This window comes from Egretta garzetta, unplaced genomic scaffold, assembly GCF_000687185.1.
Source record: "Egretta garzetta isolate BGI_Z169 unplaced genomic scaffold, ASM68718v1 scaffold604, whole genome shotgun sequence".
Classification (NCBI taxonomy): domain Eukaryota; kingdom Metazoa; phylum Chordata; class Aves; order Pelecaniformes; family Ardeidae; genus Egretta; species Egretta garzetta.
The window spans coordinates 126,245-145,502 of record NW_009259366.1 but is presented as its reverse complement, the minus strand read 5'-3'; the positions used below and the strand labels follow the sequence as shown (position 1 = coordinate 145,502).

The following is a 19,258-nucleotide window of genomic DNA, read 5'->3' as shown; positions in this document are numbered from 1 at the left end:
CGACTGGCAGAAGATCAGTGTGCTATATGTAAGGAACGTGAGCATTGGAAAAAGAATGCCCTAGAGCTGGGGAATTAGACCAAGCTCTCCAGGCGATCAAATTAATGACCCTGGATGAAGAATCATGAAGAGGACTGGGGGAATCAACCCTAGCTGAACCCCTGGTTACACTGAAGCTAGGGAATGAAGAAACAGAATTTTTAATAGACACAGGGGCCACTTATTCAGTATTGAATACACGTAAAGGGAAATATAGTCATAAATCAATTAATGTTGTTGGTGCAACAGGGCAGAAAGAAAATTGGCCTTTCCTAAAGCCTCTAAAGTCTAAATTGGGAAAACAGTGGGTAACTCACCAGTTTCTGTATATGCCTGAATGTCCATTACCCTTGTTAGGACAGGATCTATTAAGCAAATTAAATGCACAAATAACTTTCAAGGATGGAGAAATTAAGTTACTAATACCAGAATCAAAAGCCATGGAGGCAAGAGTGTTTATGTTACAGGATTCCCCTAGGGAAGAACAGATTCCAGAAGGAGTAGAAAATGCAGTAATTCCTTTGGTCTGGGCCAGCAGAGTTCTGGGACGATCTAAATTGGCAGAACCAGTAAAAGTGACTTTAAAACCTGGAGCTAAGCCGGTAAGACAAAAACAATATCCTGTTAAGCGGGAAGCTCGAAAAGGATTAGAGGAGTTACTTACAAAATTTTTAGAATATGGTCTACTGGTAGAACATGAATCAGAATACAATACTCCTATTTTGCCAGTAAAGAAATCCAGAGGTAAGGGATATCAATTAGTTCAGGATTTGAGAGCCATAAATCAAATAGTCCAAGATCTATACCCAGTAGTGGCTAATCCATATACTTTACTGACCTCTTTAAAGGAGGAACACAAATGGTGTACTCTACTAGATTTAAAGGATCCCTTCTTTTGCATGCCTCTGGATAAAAAGAGCCAAAGCATATCTGCTTTAGAATGGCCCCACCACAGGACAAAAAATGCAACTCACATGGACTGTACTTCCACAAGGATTTAAAAATAGCCCTACGATATTTGGGAATCAGTTGGCAAAAGAATTAGAAATATGGAAAAAACAGAACCAAGAGAAAGGTATATTGTTACAGTATGTGGATGACATTCTGATAGCAGCAGAGAGTAAAGAAGAATGTTTTGAAATTACTATCAATTTACTAAATGTTCTAGGCCAAGGAGGATATAGAATATCCAGGAGCAAAGCACAAATAGGAAATGAAGCAGCGATTTATTTGGGATTTGAGATATCTCAAGGACAAAGACAACTCAGAAACGAAAGAAAAGAAGCCATTTGTCAAATTCACGAACCCAGCAGCCCGAAGGAATTGAGAGCTTTTCTGGGGATGATTGGATTCTGAACTATGGTCTGTATGTGAAGCCACTATGCGAAGCTTTAAAAGCATCTCAAGGTAGGTATTTGATTTGTCAAAAATCATTCAAAGAACTTAAAAGGGTATTAATGATGGCCCCTGCATTGGGTTTACTTGATTTGACTAAACCTTTTGAGCTTTTTTGTACATGAAAGGCAACATCTGGCCCTTGGAGTGTTGGCACAACAGTTGGGATCCTGGAAGTGACCAGTGGGATACTTTTCCAAACAACGTGATAACGTGAGTAAAGGATAGCCGGGATATTTGCGTGCTGTGGCAGCAACAGTTTTGCTGATCCAAGAAGCTCGAAAATTGACCATGGGTCAAAAGATGGTGGTATATGTACCACACATGGTAATAACTGTCTTGGAGCAAAAAGGGGGGTCATTGGCTATCCCCCAGCAGAATGCTGAAATATCAGGTTGTTTTATTGGAACAAGATGATGTGGAATTAAAAACCACAGCAATTGGTAATCCACCGATGTTCTTGTCAGCAGAAAACCCAATGGGAAACTTGGAACATGACTGCCTGTTAACTATTGAACAAGGCCATTCCAGCAGACCAGACCTGAGAGATGAACCCCTGGAAAATCCTGATCTGGAATTGTTTACAGATGGAAGCAGCTTTGAGCAAGAAGGAAAGCGAATGGCTGGATATGCTGTCATCACCACCACCAAGGTATTGGAGTCAGAACTATAAGTTCAGCTAATCATCAATGCAACCAGGGGATATGGAAGTCAAACTAAACAAGAGATGGTTTTGTGGGATTCAGTATGGCGAATGACCATCTTATCTCAATTTCATTACATGGCCAATGCCTCCTGGTGTTTTACTTGGGATGGTAACTGGTTCTCTACTTTCCCAGTTACTGGGAAAGAAAGTACCTCCCAAGAAAAAGAAATCATTGTATCCTGGTGGAATTGTAAAAAGACATATAATTGTAGCACAGCCAGTAAAGCAGTACAAGATATTCCACCCCTAGCAGCTGCATTGAAATATGGATGTTGGTGTAGAGGACTCAAATTATTTACAACTGACTGATACGTATAAGCCCAAGAGGGGGACAATATTTAGTTGTGAAAGATCTACAATTCAGAGTCCAGGACATTTAGTTTGGGCAATGAGAGATGGAACTTGGTCTACCCACCTACCAGTGGATGGGAAAGTGAAACAAATCACTTTATATATTGGACATAAGGTTGGCGTTCCTAAACTTTCAAGACACTGCTTGAAAGAGAAGACCTAAGATACTGCACTCATTCTGAAACATTAAGAGAGAACATTATGCTTTGATTCCTTACTGCTTGCTAGTAAACATGAAGGAGGCTGGAGGGATTGATTAAAAGATTATTGAATTTACAAGGATTGGGAGGAGGATTTTAGACAAGGCAAGAACAACTGTTTTGAAAGCAAGGACATTAAACAGTATTTATGCAGAATGGCATAATCAGTGTGCTAACAATGATAATGACGCAAGGTCTCAAGAGAAATTGAAATCACCATGAGGAAGTCTGAATGTCTCACTAGACAAAGCACTAAAAAAACTCAGCCTTGAAAAACCTTGCATAAGGAGGTAGACAAAATGGCCAAATAAACACCATTTCAAAAATCTTTGCACCTTTGGAAAGCCGTAACTTCGTCATGTAGCTCATATAATGAGTTTGGCTGCAACAGGGTTAAGGCAGAAATTTACATTCAGAGCTAATCATGATTTCTTACTAAAATTAGAGATGAGCATAGTCCTTTATATCCTTGAGAGTGTGAAATGTTATTTGTTGCTTACACCCACCAGCTTCAAGCAAGAAAACATGCGTGACATCAACTTTTTTCATATCAAGATAAAGAACTACCTAATACAATAGTCTGAGAATAGAGAACCATTTTCTCTTCAATGTTCCAACACTGAGGGTTAAGCAGCAACTTGAAACAGAAGCACAGAACTATTAAGAGCAAAAACCAACAGTCCTCACACCCACTCCTTTGGGAACACTTGCAGATACTGACTTCTTACTAGCAACACCACTCAATCCAGCTTGGCTTTTTACATTTGTCTAAATTAAAATACAACATTTTTAGGAACATGGATCTCACCATCCACACATTGCTGAAAAAGTGCAGCTTGGTATGTCAACCGAGCACAGCTAACTCAAGCTTGCTGTTTTGCAGGAAAAAAATCTGTATTCCTGTTACAATTAAAAAAAGCTTCAGAATGTTTGTGCTGTCTTAATTAAAATGTAGCTGCTACACTGCAAAATCAACACAAGTCTCCTAAAACATGTGACCTTGTCCTTGAATTACTATTCCTTGAACTTTATTCTGAATATTTCAGAGTTATTTCAGTAGTAAGACCTGAACACAAGGTACTCCGTTTTTAGCAGAGTATTACATGTCAGACTGGTAACTGAGATTGCTTTAAATGGCAGCAAGGTGCAAAAATGCATATTCTTCACACTGGTAAGCATTCCTACACATGTCAAGATATAACCCTAAAACTAAACATCAGGAATAAGGTCTTTCCTTTCACGTCACTAACAGCAGAACTTCCATTGACATAGCTATGTTGCTGGCAGGTGATAAGAGCAGAAGAACATGCAAACAAATCAAGAGACTGCGTGGAGGGTTTCTGGCTTGTGATCCAAGTGGAAAAGGCTCTAATTAAGCTAAACAGGAAAGCATGTTATGACATCAATATTTAGTCACTTTTCTAATGATACCAGGCTACTTCAAGGCTTTTTAGTGAGAAGCCTAGTGGAAAATGTAGCAAATAAGTAATTAACTCCCATTTTGCAGAATAAACACCTAAACAAAATCAGAAGTTTTAATTAGATGTTAAAAACTTTTCACTGTATTAACAGTTGGCATTATCAACCTTGCCAGAGAACAGTTGCACTTCAAGACCATAACTAATACTAAACAAAAGGTTATTCCAGCAAATTAAGTTAAAAACAATTACAGTAAAATTAACAAATAAACTCAAAAAATAAACTAGTTAGCATATAGCACAAAATTCTACAACAGTGCATAGTTACTAACAGCTGAAGACAGGAAAGAATAGAGAATGACAGACTAACAGCACAGCTACAATGTGAGCATGCAAACCACTATCTTTAGTTAAATAATGCTCTAACACTAAGCAATCTTTTTCCAAACATCTCTGCCCTCAAAAGAGGAGAAAAAACACCTATTAGCTAAGTACAGCATTTTTGCATTTTTTTTAAACCCAGGAAGAAACGCTGCACTGAAATTCATACCAATCTGTTCCCACTTGCTTTTGCTTCATAAAACTGAATTAATCATTCAACTACTTAGTCCAACACAAATATACATGAAGTAAAACATTATTGCAGCAAACCAGAAAAAAATTACCTTAGAAGCAAAGAAAGCTCGCAGTAAAAGGCAGCTAATTGTTCCCTAGATTACTTGATCATAATCTTTTCAGTGAAAAAGACTGTTCTGACAAAGCAAAACAAGATTGATCATAGGCTTCGCATGCTGCTTTCAATACTAGAGAAGACTGGATGCTTAGAACATTTAGATATGTTTTTTGGCAGAGCATCTGTAACCTGCAGGGATGCAGTCCTCAGTAAGCATAAAAGCTGGTCAAGGGCACAGCAGTGTTAAAAGCAAGAGAGAGACGAGCTGAACAGAGGTATGTTGAGGCCACACAGCTGCAGACTGAGTTATCAGGCACACACAGGTACATCTGCTGGAACAAAGTTCCCTTTTATGCAGACACTGCTCTGCCATATCAGGCCCTGCCATATCAGGCCCTGCCACAGAGCAGCACGTATCTGCTTTAAGCGTGTATATACCCTAGTGCCTTCTTTTAGGTCAGTTTGTATCAGAGGGCTGAACCACTGTTGCTCTGTGTTCTCTCTCATGTAGCTATAAACTGCTTCTGCCTGACCTGAACCCACAACAGATTGCGACACCTGCAAGTGAGGTGGCCTGGGTGGCAATCAAGGTGGCCCTCATGCACTCTCCTTCCTAGTTGCCTGTGACATGTGTCTTAAGTTTTCAGGTTTTATCACTCAGTAGGATAAACAAGACACCAAAATTTGAATTAAGATAAAGGCAGCTATGGGAGAGAAGAAAAACCTAACTTTTTTGTAGCAGCTACAAAACTAACTTTTTTACTGTAATTTGGATTCCATGAGAAAGAAGTCTGCAGGTAAAGGAAGTAATTCCACAATTCAGAAATACAATAAGTAGGAAGGAGAGAGCCTACCTAATGAGATGACAGACTCCAACATGAGGAGTGCTTAAGTGTGGTGAGGGAAATGCATGACAAGGAAGAGACATCTTAGTTTGTCTGCTTCTCATGTTGGTTGAAGAGTTTTGGAAAGGCAGTCAAGAATGCAACAGTAGAAGAGATTCTCACATCCCTGAGGGTATCTACTGTAGTCACAACACAAGTTTGTAAAGGCAGAGAATGACCATGACAAACAGATACATCCTATAATAGATACAAACAAGTAATTAAAACCTCAACTCTGTTAAAGCATAAATAGCTTAAGAATGCGCAAGCCCAGTGGTGGGACTCCTTGCAGCACAGTGAATGTTAAATGCTAAGAGTGTTAAATGCTGAAGAAACTGAGGCTACCTTAGGTCCTGTATAACATTAAGTATTGCACATATTAATTCATGATTTGCCATTTCAGTGAACTGTTAACCACAGTTAAGATTCAAATACACGACAGACCTATCAAGGAATGAAAATTACAGCACTAAGGGCCACTAAAGAACATTGGCAAATTACAAGTGGAAAGAGTTTCAGTTTCAGTATTGATGAAATATTATCTGGAAAACAAGTATCGAAGTAATTGGTTCTCACTACCATGACTATGTAGTCAGTGCGTTCCCTCCTTTTCTTCCACACCCCAACCCAATGACCAAATTAACTTAGATAACACAATAAACAAAAAAGGCAGTTGTATGAAGACAGAGGGTCCTCCACAAAACCAAGATTTGTTTATGTTAGTGCAGAGCTTAAACATCTGGCAGGCTCACATGCTCTGTCAGAGGTGATGTGCACAAGCCACCTAAAAATACACCCTTATTCAATCAGCCTAGTCCAAAACATTTGTGAGGACTGATCTCATGATGAAGCTTGGGTCTTAGCATACACTGACAATCCTCTGTCAATCCATCACAGCCCATGGAAGTGCTGTATCCCCCATCTGCTGAAAAAGGCCTGTGGCTCATTGATCTCATTTGGATATTACAATACTCCCACCTATTAAGAGCTACAAATCAAAACCAGGTCAAAAATATATTCACAAGCTACTCAATTCTAGTAAATAGCCACATGTGACTTTCTATAATAAATCCAAACAAGATATAAAAGTAAAGAGCTTTCCTTTGATTAATATTTAGTAAGTTCCACAAGATATGCACTAAAGTGTCTCCAACAGCACTTGCATTCCTGACAGAGGCTTGAACACTACTACAAAATAAATAGTCATGCCAGCTAAGGTTTGAAGCAGTTTAGAGGATTCCAACAGTTCTGTATGTCTCATACAAATTTAAGGTATAAGTGATCCTGCCACAGGGCTCTGCGCAGGACTCGAGAGCCTCAAGTTCCACATCAATCATACTTTCCCATTCTAACTAAAGTGCTAAGCATAGAGTTCAGCCACAGAACACTGACTAGCAATTCAGAAGTAGCACAGTAACTCTAAGAATAAGATAAGATGCAAGACATTTTGGGCAGTCACCAAAGTCTAAACAGTTGTAGAGAAGAGCACATGAACTGAACAGTATCTTCTCAGACAGCAAGTACTCACTACCGTGTACTTCAGAAGCTGCCAGATAAGCTCTGCAGATGAGGTTGGATCTGCAGTTACTGTTTTATTCCTTGCACACTACACAAAGGGAATCACACAAAGCAAAAAGCCACACATGCCTGTTAAGCAAGAGAAATAAAACAAGGTGCAGGCTCAGCATAAGCCATGCCATATTAAAAAGTCAATTTTAGACAGTCATAATCCACCACTAGAAAAGGTGAAAATAGCAGGAGATTAAATTCAAAAAAGTAGTTAAACTTCCAGTGGTCTTTTAGGAAGAAACTGCTTGCAAGAGCAGAAAGAGGAAAGTTGTTCAAACATAACTGACTGATGGAGGCAAAACAATTCAGAAAGTCATGTGGAGACAAGAGCACAAGAAATTGAAGTGCAGTGCAGTAGTACTTCAGAAGTACAGTCAAAATATAGTACCAGAGTAAGATCTAACACAGGCACACAGGCATGAGGAAGTAAGGCTTATAACTTTGTCAAAGGTAGAGAAGAATTTAAGTGTTACCCATCACAAAGGAAGAAAAGTAATTTCTCTGCTGCGAGACTTAAATCTAAGCAAAACTAGCAGAATTTAAGACAAGGAATTAAGTACCTTTGAGTTTATAAATAGTAGAGCTGTCAAAGGCAAAGAATCCTTAGAATATTTCCATGTTTTACCACAGAGTAAATTTCGTTTAACAAGATACCACAAAAGGAACAGAAGTAGGACTGAAGAGGAAGGGAGAGGAAGATCAGTTCCACAGAAGGTAGCAGATACAAGGAGATAAAGAACAGAGGCCTGCAAGACAGCACATGCCAAAGACATAAAATGGAGAGCAGTTGCTTAAAAGTTGTAGTTCATCATATTACTTCATACATGGAATTCCTGCAGTTCTGCTACACTGCTAACAAGTCACCACTTTTCATCGTGCAACAGTTCATTACCCTTGTACACCTCCCTGTCTTGTCTTGAGTCAGTGTGGTTTCCCCAGGATGAAAAGTTTAATGCTACTGTGCCAATTGCTTCTGTAGAAAGCTTAAGGACAAACCAAAGCTGCATAGCTTTTGTGACCTTTAAAAAATAGAGGACCTGGCCTTTCTATAGTTTAAACAAACTTCCTATGCATGGCTAAGTGTAAGAGAAAAATGCACTTGAAGTGGCTACAGAGGTGCAAGATCTACTAATATAGCTTATTGTATCATTACAAAACATTTTAGAGCAGCACTATGCACAAATCACACTCAGTGACAGAAAAACATGTTGCAAGTGACAGACTTCACAAGCCATACTGCAGTATCCCAATTAAAGGGCCATAAAACCTACAGTGAGGGGCAAGGTTCAGTATTCCTTAGGAGGCTCTAGTTCAGTCATGGTATTCATTAGCGACTTACCTGCTCTTCCTAGAATTAAAAACCCAATTTTACATTGTATAACATTGTAAGTTAAAAATGTATGAATCCTACAGATGGATTAATATTGATCATATAGAGGTACTAGAAACATTTGGAATTGGACTGAAAATCTGAGTAGAAAAATTACCACACACTAGGTAACAGAGAACGCATACATCAAAACAGGGGAGTATTCTTTCATGTAATGCAGGGCAAAGGAGATGAACAGCTCAGATCCCCTCACTCTTCCTCAAGGGTATAGGTTTCCACCCGAAAAACTAAACTGGAAGAAGAGCTCAGATACTATTTTCCTGCAGTTTTTCTTCTCACCTCCATTCCCTTTATTTGTACCTTTCACCACTCCATCTTTTTTTCTTCCTCTTACTCATGGAGGCTCTACCTACTAATTCAATTCACTCATTCTGAACCATGATAGTCCTGTTCCTTAACTCTCCGCCCTGCTCCAGCCCCCACCTTCTCATCTCTCCTAAGCTTTCAGTAACTAACACACAGCAGGGGAAGTAGTACTTATGGACAGGCTTTTGCCCCCAACGCTCTCATTTCAAGTATATGATTGCTAAAGTAACTTTTGTATTAGTATCTCAGGTCTAGCTACCAGCTATTAGAGCTCATAATTGGAAAAGTATGCTGAATTTGATAATTTCTGGAGTAAGCTCCTGACCCTTCATTTAGAACTCTTACCAGAACACTTTATTTTTTTTTTTACTCACTTGGCCACAGACTGGATAACTTTAGAAGATGTATCCTTAATATTAGTGAAAAATCGCTCTGTTCCACCCCTCAGAATATCAAAGAACCCTCCATAAGTCTGGTCACATTCCGCAACGGTCAGGCCTAGAGTAGTTGAATAAAAATAATTGTACTTTAAGTCAGATCCTGGAATGGGCTCCATACTAAAGCAAGTTGCCAAAGCAGCTGGAAGTGAATGCAGATACAGGCTATGCCTCACTGTAAGACTCACAGTTCTAAAGTTTTCCTTAGCTATGACCTATGCAAAAAACAGTACTTCCTGCAGTCCACAGGTACTAGCAAACTACTTAACACATTGTTTAACTGACTGTTTGCATTTAAGAGAAAACATGGTAAAAAATTTCTGAAAGTCAAGCACTTATTTCTTATTGCCAGTGCAGCAAAACACTGTCTTTTTTTAGTATTGGTCTCTTAAAGTGCAGCTTATCATTAGCAAATCTACTTCAGCACCCCCAGTAGAGACATTCTAACGCAGGGCTTCAAAAGCAGCTGCCATAATTAAGTTACTTTTTAACCACAATATCCCAAGCTAGCACAGCATCCCAGCAAAACAGCCCTATTAATACGATTGTATACAACAAACAGTACTCATTCTTGCACAAAACAGATGGCCAGACAGCATTTGATTATAACCCTATTAGGAAGATGGCTTATTCCACAGAAATGATAACATTACTGCAATAAATATTACCCAGTTCTAAAAGTTTCCCTGGAACATTAATACCCTTTATTTCATTGACAGTTCAGCATAAGTAACATCAAGCAATAAATATCAAGCTGGAAGGAAAATTGAATCCAGTATGAAATATTCCCTTGAAATCTTCTACATTAATTGAAATCTTCCATATTCACATATGATATATGAAAAGATGGGTGCAGAAATTGCCTTTTAATAAGAAATCAGATGCAAATAAGCCTATCAAGCCTCTGATTTTCATTACTATATTAAGTGCAAATATTTTCAACTGAATGAACTCTGGAATTTCTAATTTTATAGACTGGGTATGTCAGCTTTTAATTGCATCACTTTGGAGATGTTTTGGTTAACTCGATTTAGTACTGTTAGTCCATCTACTGTTTTTCCTCAGACAGTACCATAGTTTCTCCTCCCCATTGATGTACTATGGTGCAAACCTCTCCTGAAGTACTCCTGCCCAATCCTCCCATAATTAGCTGGGCTTAATAGCCATTTCTGAAAGGTTCTGACTGGACAGCCAATAAACTGAGCTTAGACTGCTGCTTTTTCCCCTTGAGGCTGAGTCTTTTGGAAGTGACAAAACTAAATAGTTTTAGACTATGATCACTGTCATATGTGCTTCAAACTATCACAGGGGGTCAAAAGTCTTTTTGGTGGAGAGAGAGGAGGAGGGAGAGGTGGACCCCAGATGCTAATAGACATATTTCTTCCTCATACAGGCTTTTCATAGGCATGTGAAAATATAACATACCTGTCAGGTCAGTGACTCTTTTAGCATTAATGAATGACTGCAGCCCATAGTCAAAATCCCTGCAATAGCCTCTGTGGTTCTTTATTGCACTACTTCAACCATTAGACACCAACAAGCCCATTTTAGCATAGAGTTGTAACAAAAGCCACAGAATGGCTGCTATCTTTTTAAGTTGTAACACATCTGATGTTAAATAGTTCTTTTTGGAAAGCAAAGACAACTTGTCACTTTCTCACACCAGACATGCAATATTGTACACAAACTCAGGATATGTACTGATTTCAGTAGCTTCTGCCACAAAGTAACAAGGTTTCAGTTAAAATACAACACTTCTGATAAGATTAACAGTTTAAATTTAAACTCCTCTTAAATTCTCCTATTTACAGAAGACACTTTAAAATATCATTGCCTTACTGAATCAGATAGTTTTCAGTTTAAAATAAGCCATTTTTACTTGTTTGTCACAACCTGAAGCCTACTTTCTCTACAGCTCTTGTTCTTAAGAACATTATTGCTTATTGCATCTGCCACTTTCACCAAGTTTTAGTTCACTTATTTCAACTCTCCCACCTCTACAGGTCAATAATACATTTTAGTTTCAACTATTTTACATAGGAAACCAAATTTGATCATGCCCAGCAATTAACTTGAGTAATTCACATTTGCATGTATTAACATACAACCAAACCCTGTGAAAAATAAAACAGGGTTAGAAACAGCAATACAAATTCAAAATAACTAGTACTTGTGCAGAATGTCTGAAACCCCCAAATGATTTTTTCTTCCACATAGAAATGTAACTGCTTTTACACTAAGACGATGTCTCTTTTTGCACTTACCTGCATTGTACATATTGTTGAGCTGTCCTGAGGGCTTGGAGCTCTGGGACATGGAGGTCACAGATGTCCAAGGCTGAGCATTGTTTCCGTAGCCTCCATTTTGTTCCAGGAGCTGAGGAGATCAATACTCACCATGAGTATTTTCTTAGCCAACTTTTTATGCTTTGTAAATTACTTTTACTTGGTGCAAACAAGCAAGCTGAACCTCAGGAGAAAGCCAGGAAGTTAAGATACACAAATTGATTCACTTGCAGTATTGTGCAAATTAAGCATTGAACAGAAGACACCCAAGCAGGTTTCAAGTTAGTGTAGGCAGAGCCTTCATATACTAGATTTTTCTATGCAAGTTAATTATGATTAAACACAGCATATCAAACAGAGTACTTGCTTATTAAAGAATGACCCAAGATCATGAGAAGTTTTCAACAAGCAGTAAGAACTACAAATAGTTTCCTTTAATGTCATGCAAGCTCTGTGCTTTAAAAGGCATATTTTCAAAGATACTGTAAGTGATACAGATCAATTCAATTGAATTTCAAAACAAGCTAGTGTGAAATTCTCAAAAGGCTAAGGAACAGGGGACCTGCTCTGACATCCATTACTAAACTCATGCTCACTAGGTAAGAGAGGAGAGAAAGGAGACCTAATCAATAATAGTCTTTACCTCTGTGATGGGGGATTTAGGATTCACATTCCTAGCTGCTGCAATCTCCTGCAGTTGATTCACAAGTTCAGTAATTGACAATCTCTCCTCTGGATTCACCTTCAAAGTGGAGCCTAGAATAGGAGATTCAGACAATGTAACATACCCTTCAGAGCTTTTCTCCCAGCAGATTAGTAATTTCTTCAGTGAACTCCAGTGCCATAATCAAACATATGAACAGAGTGGAACAACTGCTAAATCTCTATCCAAACATCACTGTCATAACAGGAATCCATGAAAAACCATTTCAGGTTAAGAATATTTTAAAGAATATACTTTAATATCAGTTAATGAATAACCTCAGAAGTAACTTTATCAAATACTGTTGGAGTTGGAGACATACTTCTGGCATGGTAATTAACATTTCCAGTAATCTCTTTGAAATTTAAAGAAAATAGAATTTCTACAGCAAATTCAAAGAAAATAGTCAAAACACTAGTTGTTCCTATGGACTAATTCAGGTCCTAAGCAAGACAGGCAACAGCATTAAAAAACCCCAAAGTTCCATTTAAAATTTCCAAGTTTTTTTATAATGGATTAAAATTTTAATAAAACAAGAAGTTGTTGCAGTTAACCTTTTTCACCATCACGTCAATGACATTTAACTATCAGTAATACAACGCTGTCAGTAATAAGATGTATCCATAAAGACACCAGATTAAATAACATTGTAAACTTACGGATGAGATCATGAAACACAGAATAGCGGGTGTCATTTTGTGGGATGACATATTTTCCATTGACTATGCGGAGTTTAGCTCCATCTTCAAATGGATGTTGCCTAAAGCACAGCAAGTACAGGATACAGCCCAGAGCCTACATAAAGGCAAAAATATGTTAGAGAATCATGGAATCATTCAGGCTGGAAAAGACCCTTGAGATCATTGATTTCAACCGTTAACCTAACACTGCCAAGTCCACCACTAAACCAGATCCCTACACACCACATCTACCCATTAAATACCTCCAGGGATAGGGATTCAACCACTTCCCTAGGCAGCCTGTTCCAGTGCCTGATAACCCTTTCAGTGAAGAAATAGTTCCTAATATCTAATCTAAACCTCCCCTGGCACAATCTAAGGCCATTTCCTCTCCTCCTATTCCTTGCTACTTGGGAGAAGAGACCAATACCCACCTCACTACAACCTCCTGTCAGGCTGTTCTAGAGGGCAATAAGGTCTCCCCTCAGCCTCCTTTTCTCCAGATTAAACAACCCCAGCTCCCTCAGCTGCTCCTCGGAAGACTTGTGCTCCAGGCCCCTCAACAGCTTTGTTGCTCTCCTCCGGACATGTTCCAATACCTCAACATCCTTCTTTTAGTGAGGGGCCCAAGACTGAGCACAGTATTTGAGGTGTGGCCTCACCAGTGCCTAGAACAGGGGCATGATCACTTCCCTACTCCTGCTGGCCACACTATTCCTGATATAAGCCAGGATGAGGTTGGCCTCCTTAGCCACCTGGGCACACTGCCAGCTCACATTCAGCCAGCTGTCAACCAACGCCCTCAGGTTCTTTTCTGCCAGGCAGCTTGCCAGCCACTCTTCCCCAAGCCTGTAGCACTGCATGGGGTTGTCATGACCCAAGTGCAGGACCTGGCACTGAGCTTTGTTGAACCTCATACAGTTGGCCTCGGCCCATCGATCCAGCCTGTCCAAGTCCCTCTGCAGAGCCCTCCTCCCCTCGAGCAGATCAACACTTGCCCAACATGGTGTCGTCTGCAAACTTACTGAGAGTGCATTCAATCCCTTCATCCAGGTTATTGATAAAGATATTAAACAGAATTGGCCCCAATACTGAGCCCTGGGGAGCACTTTTGACTGGCTGCCAACTGGATTTAACTCTGTTCACAGCTCTTTGGGCCTAGCCAGCCAGCCATTTGTTTTACCCAGCAAGCAGTACACAGATATCATGGAGGTGTCACAGCAGGTAGAACATTGGCAGTGCCAGCTGATGATACCACCAGCCCAGACTGGCACATGAGCAGCCAGGTGAACAGCAGGGAGGGGAGGGCATGGAGGCAGGGGCTGCCCATGGTGACAAAGGGTGGCTGCTTTGTATTACAGTTGGACGCCTGGATAGGGAAACAACTAGACCACAGAACACTCCTGTCCTCTGCCACTGAGCTGGAGAGTTGCCAACAGTCTACAGGACAGATAATAGAACACCAATCCCTACCCCATGGTGGTCTTACAGGGACCTGGGAAGCTCCCTAAAACCATGGGCAAAGGGAGTTCTGTGACCTTTTTCACTGGGTACCCTGGGACTGAGCTCCTGGCAAGAGCCCTTGTAGTGGCCATGTCATTGGGCAGAGTACTGGGGATGGCCAGCACTTTTGGCCTTGGATGGGTGTCTGCTGGCCATCATGGAGGTATGGAATGGACAACATTGGTGTGAGGCTGGAAGAGCCCCAGGCAGGGAGACAAGGGCTGCCTGTGGCAACAGAGGGTGGCTGTTTCAGTTGGTGGTTGTCCTGTCTTTGACAGCTGCAACCCCAGAGTGGGACATGAGCAGGTCATGGCACACTTCTGTCCTCTTCCTCCTTTGTCACTCAGCAAATGATTGTTGCAATTTTATACAAGGCTATTGACCCAAGGATAAAGAAAGACCTTATCCTGTACCTCTACAGCTTATCTTGTATCCTGTGATAGATAGCATCATGGTCCTATAGGAACCTGGAAGGTCCCCACAGCCATAGACAAAAGGAGCTCTGCAGCAGCCACCTTCTTTGTGTGAAACTTACCACAGAATGAAAAAAGTTTATAAACACAAATTTTCTGATTCAAGAACCCATTGGACAGTTCTTGTTTGTTCCATCTTTAATTCAGGCAATGATAATTAAAGCAGAATTATAGACTTCGAAATTGATTAAGGTTCCTAATACTGCTTGCAAATCACAGGTTTCAATCACCAGCTGCTGACTCATGCAACTCTGCATACTCCCAGTGCTTTAGAGATCAGCTTCGCACTCCTTTACAAGTAACTAGTCTCGATGTTTCTCTGAGGACAGGACACTTAGTGAAATATTCATTTGTTTGGCATGTCAATTAGAGAGCTCCAAGCAGCATTACTGCTACAAAATAGGTTTGCGGGGTTTTTTCCCCTTTCACAGAAATTTTCAGGTTCTGGGATTCTCCTATTCCTCTTTTTAAAAATCATTACACTAAATCCATTTTATAAATTTCACAGTAGAGAAAAATCAGTAGTTCTGCAACACTGAACATGTTCAAGAACAAGATTTTTCTTACAAAAAGGCTCCAAAGTTTTACTTCATATCTTCATCCTGTGCTTCAAGGAGACCCATTTTACTCGTGGGGACAGAATCTGGTCTTCTGTATTTCTAACCCAGATACATTGTTATGCAACACACCATCTAGGTAAGCATTTCAGCGTTAATCAATTTAAATGACACTAAGGGAACACATCATCTCAAACACTTGTTTTGATAAAGACTTGAAGAAAATAAGCCTGAAATCACAGTCCCTTTATTTCCTACAATCAGAAGGCTATTCAATTCTCATAACAAAATTTAAGATCATTTGTAGACAGGTTCACTCAAGCCTCAAAAAAAAAAAAAAAAAAAATCACAAAACCAGGACTACCACATCCTGGGAACTTTCAAGTTCCTTAGTGCGCCCAAACTTGAGACCTGCGTAACCTGACAAGGGATAACCACCCAAGCAAAAAGTCATTTTTGAATTCTAATTTCTGAATACTCCAGGTGTTATGGATTAGTTAGGATAATTTCATCTGTTACTCAAATAAATGTAAATTGATATTTTTTTCATATAAATTAACATATGAAATATACTAGCTGATTTATGCTACTGTAATAGAACCATGTTCCATCTGGCCTATAAAGTTTTCATAACAAAGCACCCAATACCTCCAAGAAAATGTTTGCATGGGAGACTGGAAAATTCCTCCTCAAAGTTTCTTCTGAACCCCAGCTTAGTTGCTAGAGCATGTGGGCTTATGTAGCCCTCCACAGATAAAACAAAGCCAGTGAAGACATTAGCCAAGAAATCTGCTCACTGCCTCCAGACCTCTGCATGTGCCATCTCCAACTGTCCTTTATCCCAAGAACAGTTTCAAAGATTTGAATGTTATTAAAGTCTCAAAGGTTTCAGATTTACTTACTCCAAAACACTTACTGAGTCTCTCAATCCAGGGCCAAAAATAAACTGCATATATTAATTCTCCATTATTGTATAGCAACTACATTTTTGTCAGTCTGTTGATAAAAAGTTCTCTAATGTATACACTGAAGCATCATATAATCCACATTAATTAATCCAGCAGGAAATGCCACCTACTCTGCCACAGAAATGCCTGCTTACAAAGAAGTAAGGCATATCACAATTTAGCCAGAGGAACAAAATTACTCCCTGCACAGTCTGAGACACCATGCACAACAGAACAGCATCCACAGCCACACAGGGGAGAAAAGCAAAAGGCAATCAGCTGAACACACAGAAAGTAAAGAGACAACTTAGATTTGATCTTTGCTTTAATTGTTAGAGAATGTTTTTCATTCTTTCTGCTTTATCTGTTACTTCATATTCTAACAGTGATATAATTTTGAATATTTTAAACACCAGTTGTGATTCAATTTGGCTAAGAGATAATTCCAGTTGCAGCAAGGCAATTCCTCAAAGCCAACACCATCCACAGTCTCAGCATCCATACACTTGACAGAAGAGCCCACTTCGCCAGGGTGTGGCCCGAAAGCTACAATCCCTTTACAGAAGCTGCCTGGGTCAGTCTGAGAGCTCATGTGCCAGCAGCATGACAAAGTCACCAAAAATAACTAGGAATAACTTTTTGACCTGCTGCTGCTGGGTCTTTACCAGCAGCTAATTTAACCCTTCCTTAAGGGGACAGCAGGGTTTCTGGGGGGTTGTGGTAGTGTTTAGGGGGAGGAATTGTTTGAAACAAATTAAAATACTGATAATTTTCCACTTCTATTGTGTCAGGCAATAAGCAGCACACATTAAATGTTGAAAAGTTCTACAGTATAGCTGCAGGATGGCACACAGGTATTACACGGAAGTACTTTCTGAAGAGAATTGAACTACATGAAATCAAAGAGAGCATCCAGCTCAGACACTTAAAATCTGTCAGATGTCTTGCACTGACTAGAAGAATTTTTTACCAGATATTGGTAAGGAAAATCCAGTGCATATAGAAAAAAACCACAGAACATGTTACAATGAAAGCATGGTAAATGAACCAGATCTTCCAAAGACACAGCAGGAAACAACCACGATGTTAATAACAACAGATAGAGTTATTCTAAACAAAAAATAAATTGCACTTGCCCTTTTGAGTGAGGCTTTTGTTAAGTGCATTTCCAGCTTTGTGTTTAACTGCATGTAATCTTGGCTCAGACTGCCAGTATTTAACTCATGAAGTAACCAAATGGTCACAAAAATTTATTTTTCTTGTTATTTCTTCACATGCTAGAAGAAAATCAGAACAGCTGCAGAAGCTGAATAAGAGTTTCCACAATGTCTTGTAGCTAATTTAAGAAACTGGATGAAGTTCAGAGATTTCAAATAAAAATTTTCAAAGCACCAGTATTACATTTTCTCAATTTGTCTTTTGACACACTGCCAATACAGATTACAGCTGAACAGCTTGACACCTGCCTCTGTAAAAAACATCCAATAAACTAAGTCCCTAAGCACAAAGCCACTGGGCCATACCTCAGTACCATTACAGTATTACACAACTGAAAAAGGTACAACTGAGGATTAAATATTTACCTATAATACTGACTACAGATTTTTTAGTGAATGTTAACAGTTTATTGTCCTTTCTACATAAAGCATAAATGATCTCTGCACCATTCTCATCCTTGCTATCTGTCAGTATTTCATCTAGATGCAATGCCTAGATATAACCATTTTGAACTAGCAACAGGTTGTCCCAGGATTACATGCACGGCACCACATGCATTATTTAATCAACAAATTAACATGAAGACTGCAAAATCAGTGTGACATAAGCAGCTATGATACAGCAAGAGAAATTTCTTACCCAGATGTCCTGTTTTTCACCAATTGGAAAATTTGAATACAAGTCTATCATTTCTGGTGTCCTGTACATTGGTGTTGTATTCCTTGTGATCTGCAAAAGACAATTTCTTGAAACAGAAACTTGAATAGTAAGCTCTAATGGCATTCGACCAAGGGAACAGCTTTCCATGTAGGATGGATAGCATTCTCACTTTGAAAATTAATTTCAGAAATACTTGTCAAGGCCGAAGTTATGAACTGAATCCTGCAACAGTCACAACAGTTTTGATATAAGGAGTATAAAGACTGTAGTACTCAGGTATATAACACTGTGATATTTGAGAGTCCTTCCAAACTGCAAAGCACATAACGCAGAATGACTACATGAAGCAAAAAGATACATGGACACAAATACAGAAAATCAACAAAAACCCAGGAATTGAATTCATGCTCCAGTGTGTACTTCTCACGTCCTCACCACACTTAATGACTGTGCAGACACATCCAAGCAGACACAAGGATCCCTGAAGAGACCTTTCCTACCATCTTTTTGCATAGACTATACAAGACAGTTGTACATCATCATCTTTTCTTCTCCAGAAACCAAAGGATTGCTCTCCAAAAATGCTGGATTCCAAAACAGGGGGAGTCTACAGACACTCATGACATCAGAAGTTGCATGCATGATTTTTAAGTGTCACTGTATTTCTCCATACTTAAAAGTCTGAGTCCAGTTGATGTATTACATTGGATTTACCAGCATTACTCTCAATTCTAAGGTAGGAACGAACACACTTTGCAAAAACACACTGCGTGCTTAACACTGTCACTGTCGCCTTAGAGGCACTGCAATACTGCCTATTCAAATTCTGCTGAGCAGACTTAGCACATCTTTACACATCATTCA

At 39.4% G+C, this 19,258-nt stretch overlaps 1 protein-coding gene across 1 annotated transcript in view; it reads right to left on the bottom strand.

Annotated features, from left to right (window-relative positions):
- GAK (cyclin G associated kinase) overlaps positions 1-19,258 on the bottom strand; it is a 79,755-nt gene that overhangs the window by 40,412 nt on the left and 20,085 nt on the right. The window contains exons 8-12 of the mRNA XM_035892386.1: positions 18,374-18,463; positions 13,016-13,151; positions 12,297-12,409; positions 11,633-11,744; positions 9,306-9,429 (exon numbers count right to left, since the gene is read on the bottom strand). Of these exons, the coding sequence (XP_035748279.1) occupies positions 9,306-9,429; positions 11,633-11,744; positions 12,297-12,409; positions 13,016-13,151; positions 18,374-18,463 (575 nt within the window). The remainder of the gene's footprint in view (positions 1-9,305; positions 9,430-11,632; positions 11,745-12,296; positions 12,410-13,015; positions 13,152-18,373; positions 18,464-19,258) is intronic.